General features: G+C 39.8%; 1 protein-coding gene across 1 annotated transcript; it reads left to right on the forward strand.

Annotated features, from left to right (window-relative positions):
- The first annotated feature begins 12,771 nt into the window (after positions 1 to 12,771).
- Positions 12,772 to 22,501, forward strand: LOC132815191 (protein FAM83A-like). The gene is made up of 5 exons (XM_060824007.1): positions 12,772 to 13,287; positions 16,204 to 16,371; positions 18,787 to 18,911; positions 20,175 to 20,426; positions 22,453 to 22,501. The coding sequence occupies exons 1-5, from the start codon at positions 12,772 to 12,774 to the stop codon at positions 22,499 to 22,501; spliced, it is 1,110 nt and encodes a 369-aa protein (XP_060679990.1).
- Positions 22,502 to 22,529: the final 28 nt, after the last annotated feature.

Raw genomic sequence — 22,529 nt, forward strand, 5'->3', positions numbered from 1 at the left:
TCTCTCTGCTCCTGCACATCCTTTAGTATATAGTACCCTTTATTATCTGCTTCTTCATGTTCATGTTTGTTATCTTATACTTTTCAGCATTAAAATTCATCTTCCACCTATCCACTCACTCCAATGTATCAAAACATTTTTGAAGTTCTTCACTGTCCTCAGAGTTTACAATTCTTCCACGTCTTGTGTTGTCTGCAAACTTTGAAGTTGTTCCATGTACACCAAGACCTAGACCTGTTAAATATCTCAAAAAAGAAACAGAGTTTCCCATACTGACCCCTGGACGAAAATCCTCTACAAACCTTACTCTAACCTAAAAAGTTATGACTTATTACTCTTTCCCATCTGAGACAATTCTAGATCCACCTTGCTGCTGTCCCTTTTATTCTATGACCTATAACTTTCCTCACAAGCCTGTTGTGTGGGATTGTATCAAATGCCTTTTGAAAGCCCTTTGCACCAATGGCCTTGTCTTCAGCAGCCTTCTTTTTTAGGGGTTAAAAAGTACTAGCAAGTTTGCTAAACACGATTTCCCTTTAACAAATCAATTCTGACTCTTCTGAATAAACCCACATTTTTCTATGTGACTTTATTTTATCCGTCATAATTGTTTTGAGGAGTTTTCCCAATAATGAGTTAAACTGCAATTGTTATGTTTATCTTTATAACCTTTTTTGAGCAAAGGTGTAACGTTTGTAATTCCTCAGTTCTCTAGCACTACTCCCAAGTCTAGGGAGGATTGAAAGATGACTGACAGTGTGTCTGTACTTTCCACTCATTTCCTTTAATATCCTTGCTGCATCCCATCCAGTCCAAGCACCTTGTCGTCTTTAAGTACTGATTTATCTAACTAAACCTGTTCAATGCCTCATCCTTATCAATTTTAAATCCTTATAGGGACTGACTTTTCTTCTCTGTTACCACAGCCTTGACAACATCTGCATTTAACAACTCAGCCATGCCTATTGCTTCCATGTCTCAACTAGTTTCTGGTCTCTAAACAGCCCCACTCTTTCTTTAACCAATCTTTACTGTTGATGCACTTACAGAAGAATTTGGGATTTCCCTTTATATTAGCTGCCAGTGTTTTGCATAATCGTTTTTTTTTACTTGTTTTTTTCACTTCCCCTCTGAACTTTTGGGTTCAACTTGGTTTTCAATGGTATTTATGACCTGACACCTGTCATCAGCATCCTTTTTCTTCTTTAATTTAATTTCTGTCCCCTTTTTCATCAGGGAACTCTGAATTTGATTATCCCACCTTTCCCTTGGGAGGGAACATACCTCTTTGAAGATAACCCATTATTTAGCTATTGTTTTTCCTGCCAACTTATAGTTCCAGTCCAACCTTTCTTGCCCCGTTGGATTGGCTGTCCACTATTTGATCGTTCTTACTCTGGATTGACTAATTCATTTTCTGCTGTCATCCAAATCTTATGATGCAATGATCACTGTCCCTGAAATTGTCCCTGTTTCCCCACTGTCACTTGATCTACTTGGTTCATTTCCAAGAACCAAGTCAACAGTGCTTCTTTTTTTGTTTGAAATATGCTGCTGTCGGAAATTCCTCGAGCATAATCTAAGAACACTAGCCTCTCACTCTTCCTTATACTATCACTATCGCAGTCTCGAGACAGGTTATTCTTTAATATACCCTATTATAACTATGGCGTGTACTCCTCTCTGTAAATTCTTACAAATTAGCTCCTCCACATCCTTCCCACTCTCTGGTGGTCTATAGATTGCACCAAGCAGTGGAACTGCACACTCTTAATCCTTGGTTCAAGCCAAATCAGTGCTGTTTCTGAATTTTTAAACATTCTCTTTCTTCAGTATGGCAATAAGTTAATTAACCAAAATCTCCAACCTTCCTCGTTTTTTTTTCCCTTTTCTGTGTTTTTATAACCAGGAATATTTAACACACAAAGCTGCCTTTCCTTGGACTAGGTCTCTGTTTTTGTCACAACATAATGATCACACATTATACCCTGTGCTTATAACTTGTTGGTCTTATTTCCACATATGGATGGCTACATAATTAAAAGGGATATGGGCCAAATGCTGGTAAATGGGACTAGATCAATTTAGTTCTATCTGATTGGCTTGGACAAGTTGGGCCAAAGGGTGTATTTCCATGCTATGACTCTGACTATACACATTCACACACATGCACAGTAAACTAAATGTGGACGTCATTAGTCTCTCCCTTGTCCCTCTTGTGAGAAACAAAGCTCACTCACTGCAATAATTTCAGTCCGAGACAAGATCTGAATCAGTAGTGCCCTTTATTTCACACTTGCAAGTGGGTGTGATGTCCACAAGGCAGGAACAAAACACACTGAATTCAACAAATACTCGATATTTATATAATTTGGTTCCTGCATATTTTTTTCTTATTTCATTGTTTCCCCCCCCGTTTACATCCTCCACTTCCCTAAGACCGGTACCCATTACTCCTGTTTATCTCGTGTCTTACCCGGTCTTGTCTGTGAAAAAAATGCTCATTCCTGTTCTCAAGGCCATTTGCCCTCATCCTGCTGTGGGCACATCCTTGCCTTACCATTATTTACTCCCTCCATCTGTGCTGCCCTTCACAGCATTTTATCACTAAGACACTTTAATTGGGGGTTGTTCCTGTGTTTCTGTAAAAGTGGGAAACAGATGTTTATACCTACTGTTTATACAGGCCTGTCTTCACAGCATCTTATCTAGTGGCCTGTATTTCTACCATTGTCTTACAGTCCCGTTTCTTTCTTGCATACATTTTTAGCTAATACAAAAGAAAACAATTATGCATTTCCTCCACATAGTTTCCATTCTTGTTGACTCAGCTCCTGGCTGAAACAATTACACACTGATGTGAGTTCATTCACCTTGTATCAGAAATTATAATTGAGAGTTGCAGAAGTAACATTAATTTACCATATCCCACACTCTCTTCACCTGTTAACTTTCAATTCTCAACTTTAGAGTTACCTGCCTCCCCCAGCAATCTGGTATTACATTATAATATTCTCTACTGCATCACAAACCCCTGCTGAGTTAATTTAAACTCTCCCCTCCCCTTGAGCTAAATAGTCTCAAATAGAACAAACCAGTGATGTTATTACAGTTCTTTATTATATTTGTGATGTTCAGCTTGTGGTTCCTCACACCATCCCCATTTAGCTCACTGTTACTCAAGCACCTTACAATTTCACGGACGACAATGAGATGAGTTGGATAGTGATGTTGAGTACACTTTGACAACCAAAGCAGTGTCTGTCAGTCAGAGCTCTGCACAGGTGCTCCCTCCCTAGATTTCTGTCAATCAGCTTCTTGGTGTGAAGCAGTGAAAGCATTTTTGATTTCAGGCTCGACTTCCCCATTGGCTTTGGGACCATGAGGCCCTGGCACTTGTTAGAATTATGCCCAGAAAATGCAGTCTTCCCAGAAGATGTCTCTCAATTGGCCACCTCTACATTTGCCAGCACACTTCTATTGACAGGCTAATCAGAGAACCAGCAGTTCTAAAGCGTTGACAGCTGCAACTGGTAGAGGCATACACTGCTGAGGCAAGTCAGACACTGGAAGATTGCACAAACATGGAGACACATACTAGAGATTTTAAACTCAGTAAAGCCACCTGCCCACAGCTACCAAGGCCATCACTACAGAGTCACCTGCAGATGCCTGTTTGCATTTGCAAAAGCATATGCCATCTGGAAAATGCATACATCTTGGGAATGGTTCCTTCAAATTTGCGCTTTAACTGGCTTTTGCTGCTGATGGGCATGGAATCATCACCAATCTTCCCAACTAACCCCAGAGGCTGCATCCATAAAAAATAGATCAGAGGGCAGATCTACTAGTCACAAGAAATTATCACCACGTCAGCCACCCACCCCCAGTACCCACACTGTCTCTCGCACTTTAATCCACTGACTGGCTCTTGAATTTCAGCATTCATGCCAAAGTTGCGCAAGAGGATAAACATCGATGACAAGAATGTGAAGGAGATAATTTAAGATTAGTGTGTTTTTTTTAAATCTCAATATCAGCAAGTTGCACCATCAGAGCTATTTCTTTAATTCAGCCCTCATGCACTTTCAGCCTCAGTAACTCTTCCAAACCAATTGCTTCAGTTATATAATCTGCATTCCCATTCCAAAAGTCAACAGAAATTTAACAAAAATAATAGTAAAAGTTAATTGTGTGTCCCGTGGTTTCTCATCAGGTGAGCACCCGTGGTGCTGAGCTATTAAAAAGTCCAGGAAGGACCCAGATTTGAGCTCAATTGTGCTGACCTGGCTGGCTAATCTCACTGGAGTGACAGTCAAAGCTGCTCCAGTCAGGTTCTTAGTGATATGGTGCCTGTAGGCGTTAGGTGAGAGCACCATAAAATCTAGTTGTGATGGCCTCAAGCGTGATATTCTGCAAACAATCGGGGCCTAGACTTGCTCAATAAGAGCAGCTTAGGCAAGGAACAAGGGTCGTTTGTAGCCCATTGGAATTGTACCCCTGCAAGAAAATGAGTGAGGAAAAAATAGATGTTGGAAAAGTAGAAATCGGTGCAAGTTAGGACTTAGACATCAAAGATTTGAATGAACACAATTTTAAGAAGGATGTAAGATGGGAGCTGCCGAAAAGGTCAAGAGAATAGTCAAGTCTGGGGGTTAAAAAGAATAGACGAAGGTTTCAGCAGCTCTTGAACTGAAGTAGTGGGTGAATAGAAAATTAACATAACTCAATTTAAATATTGCAATATTTCTAAATAGTGTTCTGTTCCTTTTCATCTCAGTCAAGTGTCTAAAATGGAAATTTCACATGCAGAGTGTTAATTATACAGGAATAGCTTTAAAAGGAGAATATTGGGAGCAGTTCACTGACTCAGAGTCTTAACCCACACAGATGAATGTTGAGAGGATGCCAATCAATACATTTTGCAGAGTTTGTATGATATCAAATTAACTAAATCCTTCTTTATATCCTTTATGACCTTGAGGCAAACTTTAAATACTACATAAAAGGTTTAAACCTGTCAGTACAGACATATGTCAGTTACATAAGTGATTGGCAAAGGAGTGGCTGTAATTAATTAAAGCTTCTTAGAGCAAGAATAGAGTGCTGTATGTAAACAGACATCTTCCCATTAAAGGAATGTAAAAGCAATTCGGATTTAATGGAGCAATCTTTCAGTACTGTTGAGACAAATATATTTTAATCCACAAATTCCTTTGTTTCCATAGAGAAGGGTATTTTAATGAATAATTCATTTGTGTGATGTTTTGCTCTGGAGCACCAGGTTTAAGAATAGCATTGTAAGCCACAGTAGATGACAATGGAATAATAATAAAACATAGTCTCCAGCTTGGCCTTGATATTTCCACTTCGGGGCATCACCCAATAATATGATGTCAGGTTACAAATGGAGACTTTTACCAACAAGCTCTACCACTCTCGACCCCTCCACTATCTCTAAATTACAAGATTGATTTATTCAATAAGTCACAATGTTCTTGGGAAGTCATTATCTTAAATCCTCATCACAGATTCCATCCCCTCAGTACAAACACCCACACTTGCCAAACACTGTTCATGACCTTCTTGTCCTATATGACCTTGAGCTAATCACCCAGCTTCATATGCTCTTCATCACAAAGACCATATTTCCACCTCCATTGCATCCCTGACTCCAAGGCTGCCTCAATTTACCTGCTGTTGAAACTCATCCATACATTTTTAAATCTCCAAACTGAGCTATTCCAAAGTTCCCTAGCTGCCGTCCTATCTTTTACTATCCTAAACCTGAGCTCACCTGGTGTGAGTTGCTCAGATTACAACTCACACCAGGTGCTGTTCATTCATTGCCCCATGCTCACTGACCAACACTGGGTTCCAGTCAAAGAAAAGCTTGTATTTACATAGCATCTTTCACAATTTCAGGATATCCCAAAGCACTTTACAGACATTAATATTATTTTTGATGTGCAGTCACTGTCTAGGGAACCAATTTGAATATAGCAAGCTCCCACAAATAACAATATGATAATAATCAGCTAACAGGTTAACGTTTCCACAAATTCTGCCCAAACTGTGGTCCTTTTAAGAAATTATTTCTTTTTTCCAGTTTCTCAAATTCAATTTTGCATCATTGAATATATTACCCTGCTACAAACCTGTGAGACACTGCCATGTGACAGTTCTTTAGAAAGCAATTTTGAGAAATAATTTGTTTTAAGAAATATTCTTTGTTCCATTTGGTAAGACTGCTGAAAATGGAGTGATCAAAAATAACACACATTATTCAGAATGTTTAGTCTACCACCCACATCGGTTTTCAATTTTGTTGTTGTACTTTAGTTCTGCGGTAAATCAAAAAAAGTGTTGAAAATGTTCCTTTTAAGCACTTTACCTTAATTTTGGAGTCAGCTTAAAGGACTTACAAATGAGCATTACTGATGGTGATTACTTCATTCTGGGGATGGGCTAGAGGGATTAGTTTTGCCTGGGGCGTGATAACAATGGTCATTAAACCAATATAAAAGATTGTAGAAACTTGATTTGCACAGAAAGTAACTTGCACTCAGAATTCTGTGATAGCTTACACTCAGATACTACTAAAAAAAAGTGCCAATCTGAACATCCAGATCAATCTCTGCTTCAGTGATGTTGATTGAAGGATAAGGGTTGGCACTAGGTAGAACTTCCCCGCTTTTAGAATATCTAGCAGTGAAGTGTCATCCCTATTACCTGCCGTGGGAGTTTACTCTGCTATCCTGACAGTAGTTAACATCCCATCCCATGCGGAAGTGAAGAGCACACTTGATGAAATACACACCTCCACAAAAAGTCTTAAGACGGAATATCCCAAGGCTTTGTTCATTGTGGCTGGTGACTTCAACCAAGCCAACCTCAAAGGTATGCTATGAGGATAAAACCAACACCTCTCCTGTCCCACCAGAGGCCCAAACACCCTGGACCATTGCTACACAACCATCAATGATGCCTACTGCTCCATTCCTCACCCGCATTTTGGTTAATCAGATTATCAGGCATAGCTTGTTCTCCTAGTTTACAAATAGAAACTGAAGCCTGAGGATCTGGTACAGAAAGTCATATTGTGCTGGTCTGAGAAAATGGATGAGCTCCTATGTGACTGCTTGGAGTCGGTGGACTAGTCCATATTTAAGAACTCAGAAACCAACTTAAATGAGTGTGCCATAACTCACAGGCTTCATCAGTAAGTTGTAGAGTACTGTGTGCCAAAGAAGTTAATTCCCGTGTTCCCCAACTGGAAACCATAGATGAACTGAAAGATTCCTTCCTGAAGTCCTGGTCTGAGGCATTCAAGTCAGGTGACCCTGATATATACAGGAAATCTAGGTACAATTTTCACAAAGCGGTCAGGCACGGGTTGACCAAGAGACAATGTTAGACTAAACTAGAGTCCCAGACTAACCACACAAACACATGTCGACTTGGCAAGGCTTACAGGATTTAACAAGCTACAAAATGAAGTCAAGCAGATCACTGACAACAACACATCCCTCCCCAATGAGCTCAACGCATTCTATGCTCATTTTGAACAAAAGGTCAGTGAATTGATGTCATCTGCCCTGACAGTCTTGGGTGTACCTGTACCCACAGTCACTGCCACAGACATTAGATCAGCCTTCTTGAACTCACGGAAAGTGACTGGCCCAGATGGAGTCCATTGTGTTACAACACGGGGTAAACCCTCTTGCTTAATTTAAAACCAGCAACACAGAAAAGATTTATCCCGTGCAGTAATCTGTAAACATTTGAGTGGTCAAGAACTACTTAAAGTAAAAGCTAACAACTTTATTTCTTAAAGTATAACAGAGAATAATTAACTAACAACTATTTACAATTCTTTCCCTTATCCTAACTTGTACCTTCCCTTCTATAATACTAGTCTGATAAACCCCCCAATTAAGATTTACAGAAAAATTCAAATTTTAAAACCAGCCAGCATTCGAATCTTCTCTTTATTTTTGTCGGTAGATTGGCTCTCCAGGACAGTCTACAGCTGTTGACCTGGTGGCAGTTCTCCTCCCAACTATTCAATTTTTTTCCAGTCTTATACCCCAAAGCATCGGATTGTGTCATTGGCTTTTAAGATTGTCACTATACTCAATTGAAACTTGATTGGAACTTGGTATTTTTCGGGGTGTAATTTAAATTGATTGGCTGAATTTGAATCTGTTCTGTCATTTCCAAGCAACTAGCTACCCCAGTTGCTGGAGCACATGTTACATTGTGTCTTCTTGAGAACACTTGGTGTTGTCACAGCTAGCTTTTATCTCTTAAAGGTACAGTACACCCACATCTACGTAACACTTCCCCCCTTAAGAAAAAAAATTAACCATCATAATAAAAAGATGGCTTCATTTCTTTTTCTCTACTTTTTAACACATTACCCTAAAATACAAATAACTTTAATATAAGTTCACCTTAACGTCTTCCCATATACCTGTACATATAAAACATTAAATAAAGACAAATTTCATCTAAACACTATCAGTTAAATCTGCGATAACACATCTGCGCTTACGTTTTTCCGACCCACAACATATATGATTTTTAAATTAAAAGTCTGTAACTTAATTCTCCAATGAAATAGTCTCATATTCTTGTCTTTAAAGCATTCCATGAATGTAAGTGGATTGTGATCTGTGTACACAACCGTCTCTGACACATTGTTTGTGACATACACATTAAAATGTTGCAAAGCCAGTAACAAACTCAATAGTTCCTTGTCAATTGTGGAGTATTTCCTCTGCTGGATGTTGAGCTTCTTCAAAAAGTAACCAACTGACAGTTCAATCCCATCCTCATCTTCCAGTAGGAGTATAGCTCCAACTCCGATGTCACTAGCATCGATGGCAACTTTAAAAGGTTTTGAAAAGTTTGGTGTAGCTAAAACTGGGCTTGGTAGTCAATACTGATTTCAAATGGTCAAATACTTCCTGACATTGTTCTGTCCACTGAAACTTTGTGTTCTTCTTCAGCAAATCGGTTAATGGTGTCACTACACTGCTAAAGTTTGGAACAAACGTCTGATAGAATCTGCTGAGTCCTAAGAATTGAAGGACCTCTTTCTTCGAGGTTGGTCATGGAAATTCCTCAATGGCCTTTGTCTTTGTGTTCTGTGGGGTCAACCTTCCAAGACCGATATTATGTCCCAAGAATGTCATCTCTGCTTTCGTGAATTCCGTTTTATTTAAGTTTATCACCAGTTTTGCTTCTTGTAGTCGTTCAAAGAGCTCTGCCAATTGCACCATGTGATCTTTCCAGGACTTACTAAAGATCACTACATCGTCCAAATAGACTGCACAGTTTTGTTAACCCAGCCACAATTCTGTCATGAGTGTTTGGAATGTGCAGGTATGCTCTTCATTCCAAAGGGCATCACTTTAAACTGATATAGCCCATTAGCAGTTACAAATGCAGAAGTTTCTTTCACCGTCTCTGATAAAGGTACCTGCCAGTAACCATGCATTAAGTCCAACTTGGTGATGCAACCAACTTTCTCAATATAGTCCTCCAATCTAGGAATTGGATATCAGTCCGATTTTGTAGGGCGCTGAGCTTCCGATAATCCCCATAGAATCGTTGAGTCCCGTCTAGTTTGGGAACTAAGACAATCGCCGAACTCCACTCACTCTGGCCTGGTTTGATGATGTCCTTGTCGAGCATGGTCTCCACCTCCATCTGGACCTGTCTGGCTTTGAAAGGATTAAGCTGATAAGGGTGTTGTTTTATCGGAGCAGTATTCCCTACTTCATGTACAGTAGCATTAGTCCTTCCCATCTGATTCTTGCATATGTCCATATACTGCAGTAACAAATCTTTCAACTGCGTTCTATGCTCCTGAGACAGATAGCTTGCTAACCCATTCCACTCCTCAAGGACTTCTTCATTTTTAAATCTATTTTGAGACACATCAAAATCCACAGCATATGGATTTGATTCCTCACTCTGTGGGGTTGTAACTAACACCTAATTCTTTAGTTCTTTCTCTCGGTTTCAACATGTTCACATGACATACTCAATGCCTTTTATCCCCTATCTGATAATTTTATTAGATAGTTCACCTGATAGATTCAACTGTTTCTCAATCACTAAACCTGGCTTTGAAGGGTTGTCCTATCACTGGTAGCAGTACTAACGTGTTATCCCCTTGGAAAAATGTCCGAGTCTCAGAACTTTTATCTGCCACCTGCTTCATTCTGCACTGTGCCCTCTTTCGGTGCTGTTTAGCTAACTCATCTATTCGATTTAGTATCTCCCTCACCTTTGATAGACAATCTAATTGTGAAATCTACGACTTTAGTCCTGTCAATTTTTCTTTAATTAATTTCTCACTTCATGACCGAATATTAGCTCACAGGGAGTAAACTGAGTAGATTCATTTGGGGCATCCCCAAATGGCAAACAATACGAATAGGATATGTTTATCCCAATCATTTGGGTAATCCTAACAGTATTCTCTCAACATGGTCTTCAAGGTCTGATGCCACCTTTCTAATGTTCCCTGGGATGATACGCACTGGATTTAAAATGCTGTAAATCTAAGCTATCCATAACCTCCTTAAACAGCATAACAGTAAAATATGACCTTTGGTCCGACTGAATCTCTCTGGCTAGCCAATACCATGTGAAGAAAGCTACTAACTCCTCTACCTCATTTTTTGCTCTGATTGTCCATAATGGAATTGCCTCCAGAAATCTGGTAGACAATTATGTTAACATGTACTGGTTCGCATTTTTTGTTCTTGGGAGGGGACCTACACAAGCAATGATAACCAACATGAAAGGTTCTTCAAATGCAGGAATTCGCAACAAAGGTGCTAGTTTTATTACCACCTATGGCTTACCTACCATTTGGCATGTATGACACGTACAGCAAAAGTTAATCACATCCTTGTGCATTCCAGGCCAATAAAATATTTTTGTACCTTAGCCTGAATCTTTTGTACCCCTAGGTGACCTTCTACAGGTAGCTCATGTGCTACCTGTAACACTTCCTGTCTGCACACTATTGGCAACATAATCTGATGCACTTTGGCCCATTTCTCCTCTGCATTAACCTGCCGGGGTCTCCATTTCCACCTAAGGATTCTATCTTTCAGATAATAACTCTCCAGAATACTCTCTGCCTCCTTTTTGGAATACACATCCACACATTTATCTTTTATTGTCTTGTTTTGCTGTTGCAAGTCTCAGTCTTTCAGGACTAAACACTTCTGTTTGACCCTTATCTGTTCAGGTTTTTCTTGCACTATTATGTCAAACAAGGTCTCCGCTAACTGAACCTCAGCTCCTTCATCTTTCTCTTTACTTTTCACTTCGTGCTGTGACTTATGGTAGTGGGATCTGGTCACCACACAATCTGGGAAAATACCAGCATATTTCTGTTTTAACTCCTCAGTTTCTTGGTCTTCCCCTGGTCTTCTCCACAGCAAGGGGTGTCACTACCACCTTGGATCCTAGCAAATCATTCCCATGAACAAATTGAATTCCTGGAACTGACATTCTGTCAATCACTCCCGCAGTAGCTTCCCCAATCTTGAGTTTCCAACCTGATCTTACATTGGGGAATGCTAAATTTCTGTCCATCTATCCCATATATTACCACACTCTCAAGTAACAGATCAGAAAGAGTGCATAGTTGCTCATTTCTTACGATCAGCTATTGGTTGGATCCTGTATCTCTCAAAATGATAACTTCTTGTCCTTCTCCCCCTGTTCTTTCTGAGTAAACTTTAACCACAGAGGCGAATTCTTTGTAGAGAATGTAAAGAGGGACAACAAATATGAACGCACAGTGTGACAAATAAAACTTGATACATAGATATAGAGAGAGACAGAGAGGTTGTATACAGCAGACAAAAGGTATTAAAACGGACATGAGGAAGGTGAAGAAATACTTAGAGACTTAGGGATAGTAAATCTCAAGTTCAAGCTGAGACATAAGTAAGAATCACAGTTACAGTTACAGTCAACAGAAAAATAACCCTTCATCTATATAGCGCTTTTCTTGACCTCGGGGCATCCCAACGTGCTTTACAGATACTTAAATACAATTGAAGCTTTGTCACTGTCATAATGAAGGAGACAGATCAACAAATTTTCACACATTAAACTCCCCAAAAAGCAATGTGATAATGATGAAATAAGCTGTTTTTGTGATGCTGATTGAAAGATAAATATCACACTGGATAGCAAGGCTAGCCCCCACTGCTCTTCTTCAAAACTATACCATGGGAACCCTTACATTCTTGATGAAGGGCTGATGCCCGAAATGTCAATTCTCCTGCACCTCGAATGCTGCCTGACCTGCTGTGCTTTTCTACCACCACACTCTCAAACCTGAGTGGTCTTTGTTAAAGATCTCAACCAAGCGATGGCACCTCAGACAGCACAGAACTCTCTCAGTCCTGCACAGAAAACATCTGAGAAGTCTGAGTGCACAAATAACCCACAATTCCATAGATAATGGTTAACATAAATGTTGAAAAAAATGCCAGAGAAAGAAAGGTAACATAAGATGATTTGTTCTTATGAATTTATCCAATGTGACAGCTACCCAGTGCTATGTTGAGCATGTAATTATCCTGATTCAGTACTTGCCTTAAGGTAAGGCAGCATAATTCTCTTGTTTACACATAATTGCATGCCTTAGCTTAATGACTACCCTCTTGCATTAATTCAGCATTTAGTATAGCTATCAGAGAGCTGTGGACCCAGCCACAAGCATTAACAATGAATACACAAAGTTACAGGAAAACCAATTGGTATCAATCAAAAAAAGTTGGCAAGATCAAGAGGCGACTGGAAGCGGTTAAAAACCCCTGGATGTCTGCGCCTGAGTTTGACCTGAGCCACAATGAAAGCATAAGGTTGGCAACAGATGCCTTGCTGGATGCTGGCACTGAGGCTTATGATAGTGTGTTGGCTGAAGAAGGAGAGGTGAGCTTCCTATCTCCTTCTGAAATACAATACATTATGAGTAATCCTAAGGAGCCCCTCCAACCTGAGCTACCGCTATTAGAAGGGGGACAAAGCAAACCTGGGGCACCAGATGCTTCTTCTGACCTGACTGGCACTTACTTCCCACTCAACTCGGACAGCAATGGACCAATGTTGGAACAAGGTTGGCCAATGGCAGACAAAAGATATTACCTGAAAGGACCCTCAAACATCAAAGTTTACTTTCAGACTGCAAAATCGCAGAGCATCAAAAATATTTTACGCTTCTACATCAGTCAAGCTATTGAGGTAATTCCTGTACTACATCACAATTCAGTAATGTTTGTTTATTGTGAATCAAGAATGGCTCAGAATGTGTTAGCTGTATTGAAGATAAGTTAAATTGTCATGCTATTATTACTGCTTAAACATCCAGCAACTTGTGATAAGGAAGAATAATTCTGACACTTATGAATTATTACAAGTAGTTGGTGGTTTGCATTCCTTGACCTTGTGAATAGGGGATCATGTCCACAATCTCCTCTTGAGTGTCATGAAATTGTAAAAATACCTCAGAACGTTGGATCTGTCACCCAACAGTGCAAGGACCCCCTCAATGATGAGATTTACGTTTCTTTGGTGTCACTCAACAACTCTCACCCTGAAAGGGTACAATTTTAATTGGAATCCCGTTCCACAGCCTGTAAATTGTTCTGTTTTTAAATTGTATTATTTTAAAATAATCTTACTTTTCCTTTCAGTCTTTATTTCTGATTCACAACATAATGTCTCTTCGCTTTTAATAGAAGTAAAATATTATGGAAGCTGGGAATCTGAAACAAGTACAGAGAATGCTGGAGAAATGCATCTGTAGCGACAGAAAAATTGAGTTAACATTTCAAGACTGGTAAAACTAAAGAAACTTTCTCCCTTCAGAGATACTGGCAGACATGTTGAGTTTCTCCAGTATTCTGTGTTTGTTTCTCTCCTTCCTTCTGTTCATTTATCTGTCTGTATCGGATTTGTTCTGTATCTGATTCACATAATTTACTTCTTTCATTTTTTTTCTCTGTGTTGTTTCTGTGTTTCTTTCTCAATCCATAAGTCTCACCAATTAAAGAGATGGGGCTGCTCTTCCCATCAGAGTGCTGAATGGATGTCTCTAACCTTAAATAATGTTGATCTTATTTTGTGTACCTCCTGTGCAACTGTAATCTTATATGTCTCACTCTGCCTAATCACCCTATGGACTATATGTCACAAGGTTTGTGAAGGCTTGAAGCTCAGGTTGAAGTTTAGGGTGTAGGTTTGCTCGCTGAGCTGTAGGTTTGATATCCAGACGTTTCATTACCTGGCTAGGTCACATCATCATCGCTTCACTTGGAGGTCGCCACTGATGATGTTATCTAGCCAGGTAATGAAAGGTCTGGATATCAAACCTACAGCTCAGCAAGCAAACCTACTCCCTAGGTCTATATGTCCTTGTTTGCTATGATCTGCCTGTACTGCTCACAAATCAAAACTTTTCACTGTACTTAGGTACATGTGACTACAATAAATCAAATCAAATCAAATTCACTGAGATCCCAGAAGTCCTATTACCCTATCCCTTGGCAGCTTGCACTTCTAGCAAGTTATCAAGTCCTCACCTTGATCCTAAATGGCATTCTACCCTATTCTTAAATTGTGACCCCTGATTCTAGGGGAAATATCTTCCCTATGTCTACATCTCCTTTAAGTATTTCATAGGTTCCAGTGAGATCACATTCTATCTGTTAAAATTCTTGAGAAAACAGCTTGCCCCATCTCTCTTCATAGGACAGTTCCACAATCCTAGGAACAAGTATGGCAACCTTTATTGCATTTCCTCGATGACAATAATATATTTCTCAGATAAGGAGACCAAAACTGTAAACAGTACAACAGGTGTAGACTAACCAAGCTCTTGAATGTTTGAAACAAGACTTCACTGCTCTTGTACTCAATCTATTTGCGATAAAGACTAATATTCTATGAGCTTTCCTAATATCTTGCTGCACTTCCATGTAAACCCTCAATGACTTATTGACAAGGACAGCAAGGTCCCTTTGCACATCTATACACTCTAACTTCTCACCACTTAAAAATATTCTGCACATCTGTTCTTCCTACCAAAGTGAATAACCTTATATTTATCCATTGGATATCCAAGTGATTTGGGAGGATGAAGAGTTGAAGGAAATTATTCTTAATAAAGTTGTACTGGAGGAATTAATGGGATTGTAAGTTGAAAAGTAAGGCTCTGGAACCTGACTGTCTACATCTCAGAATGTTGAAGGGGGTGGCAAAAGAGACAGTCAATGGATTGGTAATGATTTTCCAAAATTTCATAGATTCTGGAATAATTCCTGCAGATGTATTTCTATTTCTATTTATTGAGCTTTGAGTGAGTTATTAGGTATTGGAAATGTTGATATTAACTAACAATACTGTCTTGATCATGATTTCCTCACCCTTCTCTGCTTTTCTACTCCACCAGAACTCTTCATAGTTTTGATAATCTCTATTAAATCTCCTCATAACAAAAGTCTTAGAAACTGGAGTAGGTCATTCGGCCTTCAAGTCTGTACCACCATTCAGTAAGATCATGGTTGATCTGATGATGTCCTCAGTTCCGCCTTCCTGTTCTCCCACTCTCCCAAAACCCATAGTGCTTGATTCACTTTTTAATCAAAAATGTATTGAATTGAGCCTTCAACAAGTTTGATAATCCAATCTCCATCACTTTCTATGAAAGAGATTCGCACAGACCAATGACCAGATTATTGAAAAAGTTCTCCTTCTCTCCCTTTTAAAAGGGAGATCTCTAAATTCTGAACTGTTAGTTTTACCAAAGAGAAAACATCTTCCAGATATCCATCCTATCTACTTTCGCCAAGATCTTATCTATTTCAACAAGATCCCTCTCATTTTACAAAACTCCAATGAGTACAAGTCGGAACTGTTCTTCATAAGTTGAGCCTTTCTTCCCAGAAATGAACTAAGTGAACCTCTGAACTCCTTGTATTAAAGTTCAAAGGTCCATTTGCCTTCCCAATCAATTGCTGCCACTATACATTGACATTTTGTGGTTCATATACCAGGGCACGTAGACCCCTTTGTACCACCACCCTCAGCTTTTCCAGTCTCTCGCCATAAGTGTGGAAGTTAAAGTATCAAATGTGATTCTAACTTCCTTTCTCCCAGCTAATAGCTATTGTGATGGACATATTCACTGATGTTGATATCTTCTGTGATGTCCTGGAAGCAGCCAACAAGCGGGATGTCATTGTTTACATTCTACTAGATCAACACTCTTTACAATACTTCATTGAAATGTGTGAAAAACTCCAGATAACAAGCAGTCACTTAACGGTACGTGCTTTGTCAGCTTTATATTCAACAATAAAATAATCCAGTTGAATTCTACATAATCCATGTTTATATATATGCTCATATGTGTATAATGGACACTTGGTTGTCTCTCTTTGTCCATCTGCTTCAGGTGGTTGAGGCGTGGTCAGGCCACAGCTTGGGATCGTCAGGCAGGTGGCTGGAGTACTGATTCTGATTGGGGGAGTGGGTTGTTAGTCCAAGGTTGGGTAAGGGTTGAGGGATGTTGGATCTTATGTGTGGGAGAGAATCCTGGGGATATTCAGACCATTGGATGGGAAGAGGAAGGGTTGCATATTTCTGGTAGTGGGTTGAGGTCAGGCCAGAAATAGGGGTTATCAGTTCTGGGAGAGGTGGGAGAGTCTGAGTTGTGAGGGCTTGGTGTTAGTCAGGATTAGTTCAGAGTGCTGTGGGTGAAATTGGGCTTGATTGCAGGGGAGAGTGATTAGATTAGATTAGATTAGATTACTTACAGTGTGGAAACAGGCCCTTCGGCCCAACAAGTCCACACCAACCCACCCCTACATTTACCCCTTATCTAACACGATGGGCAATTTAGCACAGCCAATTCACCCTAACCTGCACATCTTTGGACTGTGGGAGGAAACCGGAGCACCCGGAGGAAACCCACGCAGACACAGGGAGAACGTGCAAATTCCACACAGTCAGTCGCCTGAGGAGGGAACTGAACCCGGGTCTCTGGCACTGTGAGGCAGCAGTGCTAACCACTGTGCCACCGTGCCGCCCACTAACCAGTGTTTGGTTGTAGGGTCTTGGATATGGGCTAAGAGCTGGAGGGAATGGGGTATAGTTTGGGGAGTCATTGGTAATTTGGAGCTTCAGTTTAATAGTTACCCAGGATTTAAGTAGCATCTTCAACCTCAATGTTTTCCCAGGTAACTGTTAAATGACATGAGTTGGATCCCTCCAAAGTTTACAACTTTAATGGTAGCTATGATGTGGATGTGCCAGTGTTGGACTAGGGTGGACAAAATCAGGAGTCACACAACACCAAGTTATAGTCCAGCAGGTTTATTTGAAGTCACACAAGCTTTCGAAGCACAGTTTTGAATTACTTATTACACTTTCTCATATACACACACTTTCACACAAAGGCACACACATACATGGCACACACATCTACGGGATGAATCATTTCATCCAAGATGTTTGTTTACTTGCAGATACATTCTATTGTGTTCAAAAAGCACAAAATTTGGAGTCACTGTCAGTCAATGTTGCATCTTATAAATTCCAGCTTTCAGAATGAAATCAGGCTGCTTCTAGATTAAAACTCAGACAGATTCTGAACAATACCTCACAATGTCTAGGATGTGGCCTGAGATGTTATTGTATATTCCTATCACTCTGTCTGATTGTCATGACAGCACAGCACTGATGTTGACTTTTTAAACACTTTATACACTGTCTAACACTCTTGGTTCACCTGCAGAGATATTATCTGACACCCCACTCATACCAGCTGTATGATCTCTTGATCTCTCTGCCTATAAACTCTGTGTCTGCCCTGCTTTCTCACAGAACCTGACGAAGGGGCTGCCTCCGAAAGCTTGTGTGGTTTCAAATAAACCTGTTGGACTATAAACTGGTGTCGTGCGACTTCTGACTTTGTACAACTTTAACAGATTGATTGTTTTGGAAGGTTCCGGATGCAAGAGATTTGCCATTGGAAAACTGAATTTGTCAATTCCTAGAGCTTGCTGCATCTGGATTCCCAAATTGTAATTTCAATCTGAGCTGCTCCAAAGACTTTACATTATTGGAATTTCTGGACCGCTTTCTTTCTGTTGTTGTTTGACCTTCTAGTATTTCCAGTATTTTCTGTTTTAACAGAGGCTTCAATTGAGTAGCTTTTGAAAACACAGTAATTACAACAGCTACAAATGTGCATTTATATAATGTTTTTAATGCAATATACTATCCCATGGTGCTTCCTGGAGCATTATGATGCAAAATCTGACACTGAGCCACATAAGGTGGTGTTAGGACAAGTGACCAGCAGCTTAGTCAAGGCTTTACATACCTTAAATAAAGAAAGACAGAATGACTTTAAGGAGGGATATCCAAGAGTAGTGGCCTCAGCAGCTGAAGACGCGACCACCCAATAGTGGAGTGACTAAAATCAGGGGAAAATGAACAGGACAAAGTGGAGGAACACAGACATCTGAGAATGTATATACCAGAGGAGTCTACGGAGTGAAATAAACCACTCAAAAGCTGGCAAATAATTGAAATACGATGTGTCAACCACAGGTGTAACTTTCACAAACTTCTTGGTATATAAGGTTGACAATATTCCATTTCTTGTGTTGTTCAAATATAAACATTGCTGTCACCTTCTCTCGGTGAATGAACTCCTTCTGTCTCGTGTTTCAGAATATAGAAATCAGGCATGTGTCTGGTGACCTCTACTGTTCAAAATCTGGAAAGAAATTTTCAGGCCAAGTTCAGGAAAAGTTTACCATTATTGACTGCTTACATGTGCTATCGGGATCCTACAGGTGAGTGGGAAGATATTCAGCCACTACAGTCACTGTGATTATAAACAGTGCAAGTAGCACAAAGTAGGTATGATTAATATTTCAAACACTCCAGGACTGTCCGGGAGTAAAAGAATTATTCCAGTTTGTAAACTCCTCTAGGCTACAACTCTCCAAGACCTCAATGCTACCTTTGAGTCTGTACTACAAGCAGCCTGGGTGAAAAATCATTATAACGCTGGACAAAATTTTGTTGAATTTAATTTCTCAATATTTCTGTCTATTTGTTATTTGAGTTGGCAGAACAACTATGTTGGTTTCAGAGTTAAAAGTTAATAGATCAGGTAACCACTCCCTGATTAGCAAATGAGGAGCAGGCATTAGGTGGACAGGCATGTCAAGTGACCAATACTTATTCTGGAGGGTGGGGTGGGGGGTTCAGGAGAGGGAATGTAGGAAGCAAGAGTCATATCCTGAGACCTCCAGGAATGTGTTCAACCACAACTGGCAACCCAATATGGGGCTTTGCGACACAGTAGGTCAAGCCATTTTGGAAACGGTGACTCTAAATGGGTAATTCTTCAGAGTGTTGCAAGGTGCTGATATTTGGTGAGGAGGCATTCATTTGTTAGTCTGTACATTTGCTCTCAAATGGCATCTTTTTATAGGTGAAGCAAGTAATAAAAATCTTGCTTCATCTGGCAGTATTTATTGGATTTTTTCAATATTCTTAATCAAAAGTTTGGTCAAACAGACAAGTTTTTGAAAACATCCCAGAGGAGGAGCAACAGCTTGAGAGGTGGAGAGATTTAGGGACAGAATTCCAGAGCAGTTGATGCATGACAACCAATAGTGGAACAATGGAAATTAGGGATGCTCAAGAGGCAGGATTGGATGAGTGAAGATGCCTTTAGGGGTTATGGGGCAGTTTTTCCTTTAGGGATATTGGTTTGCCAGGGCTCTGGGGATAGTTTCCACATTGCCTTTCAAAATAAGGGTTTTGTCTTCTTGACAAAACATCTTCCTGATGGTTTTATTTTGCCATCTCATACAAAAATACACTTCTGACATTACAGCACTTGTTTAGCGTTGCACTAGAACAGCCAGCCTGGATCTTATGCTTAAGCCCTGGAGTGGGACTTGGACACACAACCTTTGAACTCGAAAGGAAAATGGAGAACCTATGCTGCAAAAATGCCTTAGATTTTTGTATTAACAAATTGTAAGCATTTCATTTGAATCAATTTTTAAATTTATTTTTTCTCTCAATTTCTGCTTTTACAGTTTTACTTGGTTATCAGGGCAGGTGCACAGGAATTTCATCACTCTCTTTTCAGGACACATTGTTGAAAGTTTTGATGAAGAATTTCGCAGGCTCTTTTCTCAGTCTAAGCCAGTAAATGAATTCAGTTCAAAGCAAGCATTACCTCACAGCCTTCCAAGAAGCTCAGTGAAAACCAGCAGCGGACCAATAATCATGTGGCCAGAAAGTCACAACACCCTTTCAAATACTTTGAGCAGCCTATCCAGTTCCAGCCAGCCCTCAATCAACACCATTCACTTCACCAAAGGTGAGAATCTTCACGACCAGAAACACAACAGCAGAGCTGCTGCTAAGTACAGGCTGTTGTACACACCGCTTCTCCAGGAAAGGAACTATCCCTTCCAAGTTGACTGCCACCTTAATGAAATACCAAAGCCAACTGTGAATTCTAAACGCATCAACACACTAAGAGCTCAGAGGGAGGAACTGCAGAGTGTATCACGACTATTGCCTTTCAGGCAACATTACATGCTGACAGACACCAAACTCTTGTTCAACCTGGAGCGAACCCACAGAGGAAAATACTCAATGGAAGCCCCATTCAGACTGAATAATCTAGCTAATCCCAAGTACTTCAACAATAGATAGGACAGGCATTTTGACTGATGAAAATGATTGTTTGCAGATATAATTGAAGACAATCTAGTTTAATCTAAGAAAAATGATGGCCCGAATCTCCCAGCTGTTGGATTATCTGGAATCAGACACACAACCTACCATGCAATCTGGAACCCATGCAATCTGGACTCCATTGGCATTGTCCAACAAGTCTGAACTGCCAGGAGGCAAATTCCCTGCTCTCTGGGACCTTCTGCCTAGGTCTCTGAATCAGAGTTAGAATTGGAGACTTTGGACAGTCCTCACTGACCAAACTAAGTAATTACACAGGAGTTGTTAGGCAAAGAAAATCCTAATTAAATCCCTTTTCCATTTTCTCAGTGTACATCTGTTTTCATCTCTCTCTTTATACAAGTCAGTTGTTTTCTCTCGTTCTACATCTGTGAAAATGGCTGTTTTTGATGCTTGTATTTAGTTGTCTTGGGCACATGTTCCTGATGAGTCGTAGAGATCAGTGCCAGTTTTGTCTCAGTTTCACGAATGCCAGAAATTCAAGAGTTCAAATCCATTCTAAAGACTTGAGCAGGAATGCTATCAGTCAAAGATGGTAAACCCTGCTTGTTGACCCAGCTAGATGTTAAGGATCCCATGACACCACATAAGAAGTAAAGACATTTTTCACAGCATCCTGGTCAACATTTATCATCAAAATGTACTGTCTGTGCATCATTACATTGTTTACTGCGTTGCATTTCTTAGAATAGGAACCACACTTCAAAAGAACTCTGCAATGTTGCCACAAAAGCTGTCTTTCTCTCTATCCTTTACTATTCCTTTGTGTATTATGATTTTCAGTACTTTTCGCTCCATTTTTGGTGGCCAAAGTACTTCTATCTTGAGCTGTTTCTCTCTTTCTGATTATATTTACAATTTGCTTGTATCCCTTTTTCTACTTGTACATGATTCTCTTTCTTGTGTATTTTGCATGTAATTGCGCCTCTGTCTGTAGCAAAGACTTTTAATGCATTGTGTATTTGTTTCTCTTCCTGCCCAATGTTCAGCCCACTCACTCTTTATACACAATGAACAACATATGGCTAGGGATTAACATATTGGCCAATATCTGGTGTAGTAGACATCAACTAATTTAGGTATGAAATCTGAAGCAGCCTTGTTTCTTATGGCTTAATGTAGTTTGCATTCATCTGCCTAGGGATTGGAATGAGAAAAGCAAGGTCCAAAAATTTTAACCATGCTAATGCTCAAGTGAGGTACTAAAATATTACATCCAATCAGTAATGAATAATTGATATGAAGCTTGGTGCATTAAAATAAAAATCAATGGCTTTGAAATTAGATGCTTAAGAAGGATCCTAAGTGTAAGCTGGGTGGAGAGAAGAACTAAAGAGCATTGAGAGAGGCTGGAAAAACAAAAGAATTCTTAAATTATATCAACATAAGTCAACTGTAGGTTTCCAAACATGCTTTCCATGCAGAAAAGTTGGAGTCTCATCACCACTAGGGGGCTAAGCAGTAGAAGATCAATAGGCCAACTGGGAAGCGAGCCACTAGACTGCATTAAAAATCCATGTAACCAGGACATCAACAATAACAGCATCTGCTGTTGCTAAGATTAGAAAGTTTGGAAGACCCATGGCCACCTATGCCACTCAACATGCACTTAGATAATGACAATGAATCACCAAGATCAAGTGGTCAAAGAAATTAATTGTGATTAAAATAACCAACTTTCTGGC

This window comes from Hemiscyllium ocellatum, chromosome 4 (genome assembly GCF_020745735.1).
Source record: "Hemiscyllium ocellatum isolate sHemOce1 chromosome 4, sHemOce1.pat.X.cur, whole genome shotgun sequence".
NCBI lineage: Eukaryota > Metazoa > Chordata > Chondrichthyes > Orectolobiformes > Hemiscylliidae > Hemiscyllium > Hemiscyllium ocellatum.

Coding starts and splice junctions, on each gene's coding strand:
- LOC132815191 (XM_060824007.1), top strand. CDS start 12,772: ATGAATACACAAAGTTACAGGAAAACCAATTGGTATCAATCAAAAAAA. Junction 16,372..18,786: donor TAACAAGCAGTCACTTAACG/GTACGTGCTTTG, acceptor CTCGTGTTTCAG/AATATAGAAATCAGGCATGT. Junction 20,427..22,452: donor AGCAGCCTATCCAGTTCCAG/CCAGCCCTCAAT, acceptor ACTCAACATGCA/CTTAGATAATGACAATGAAT.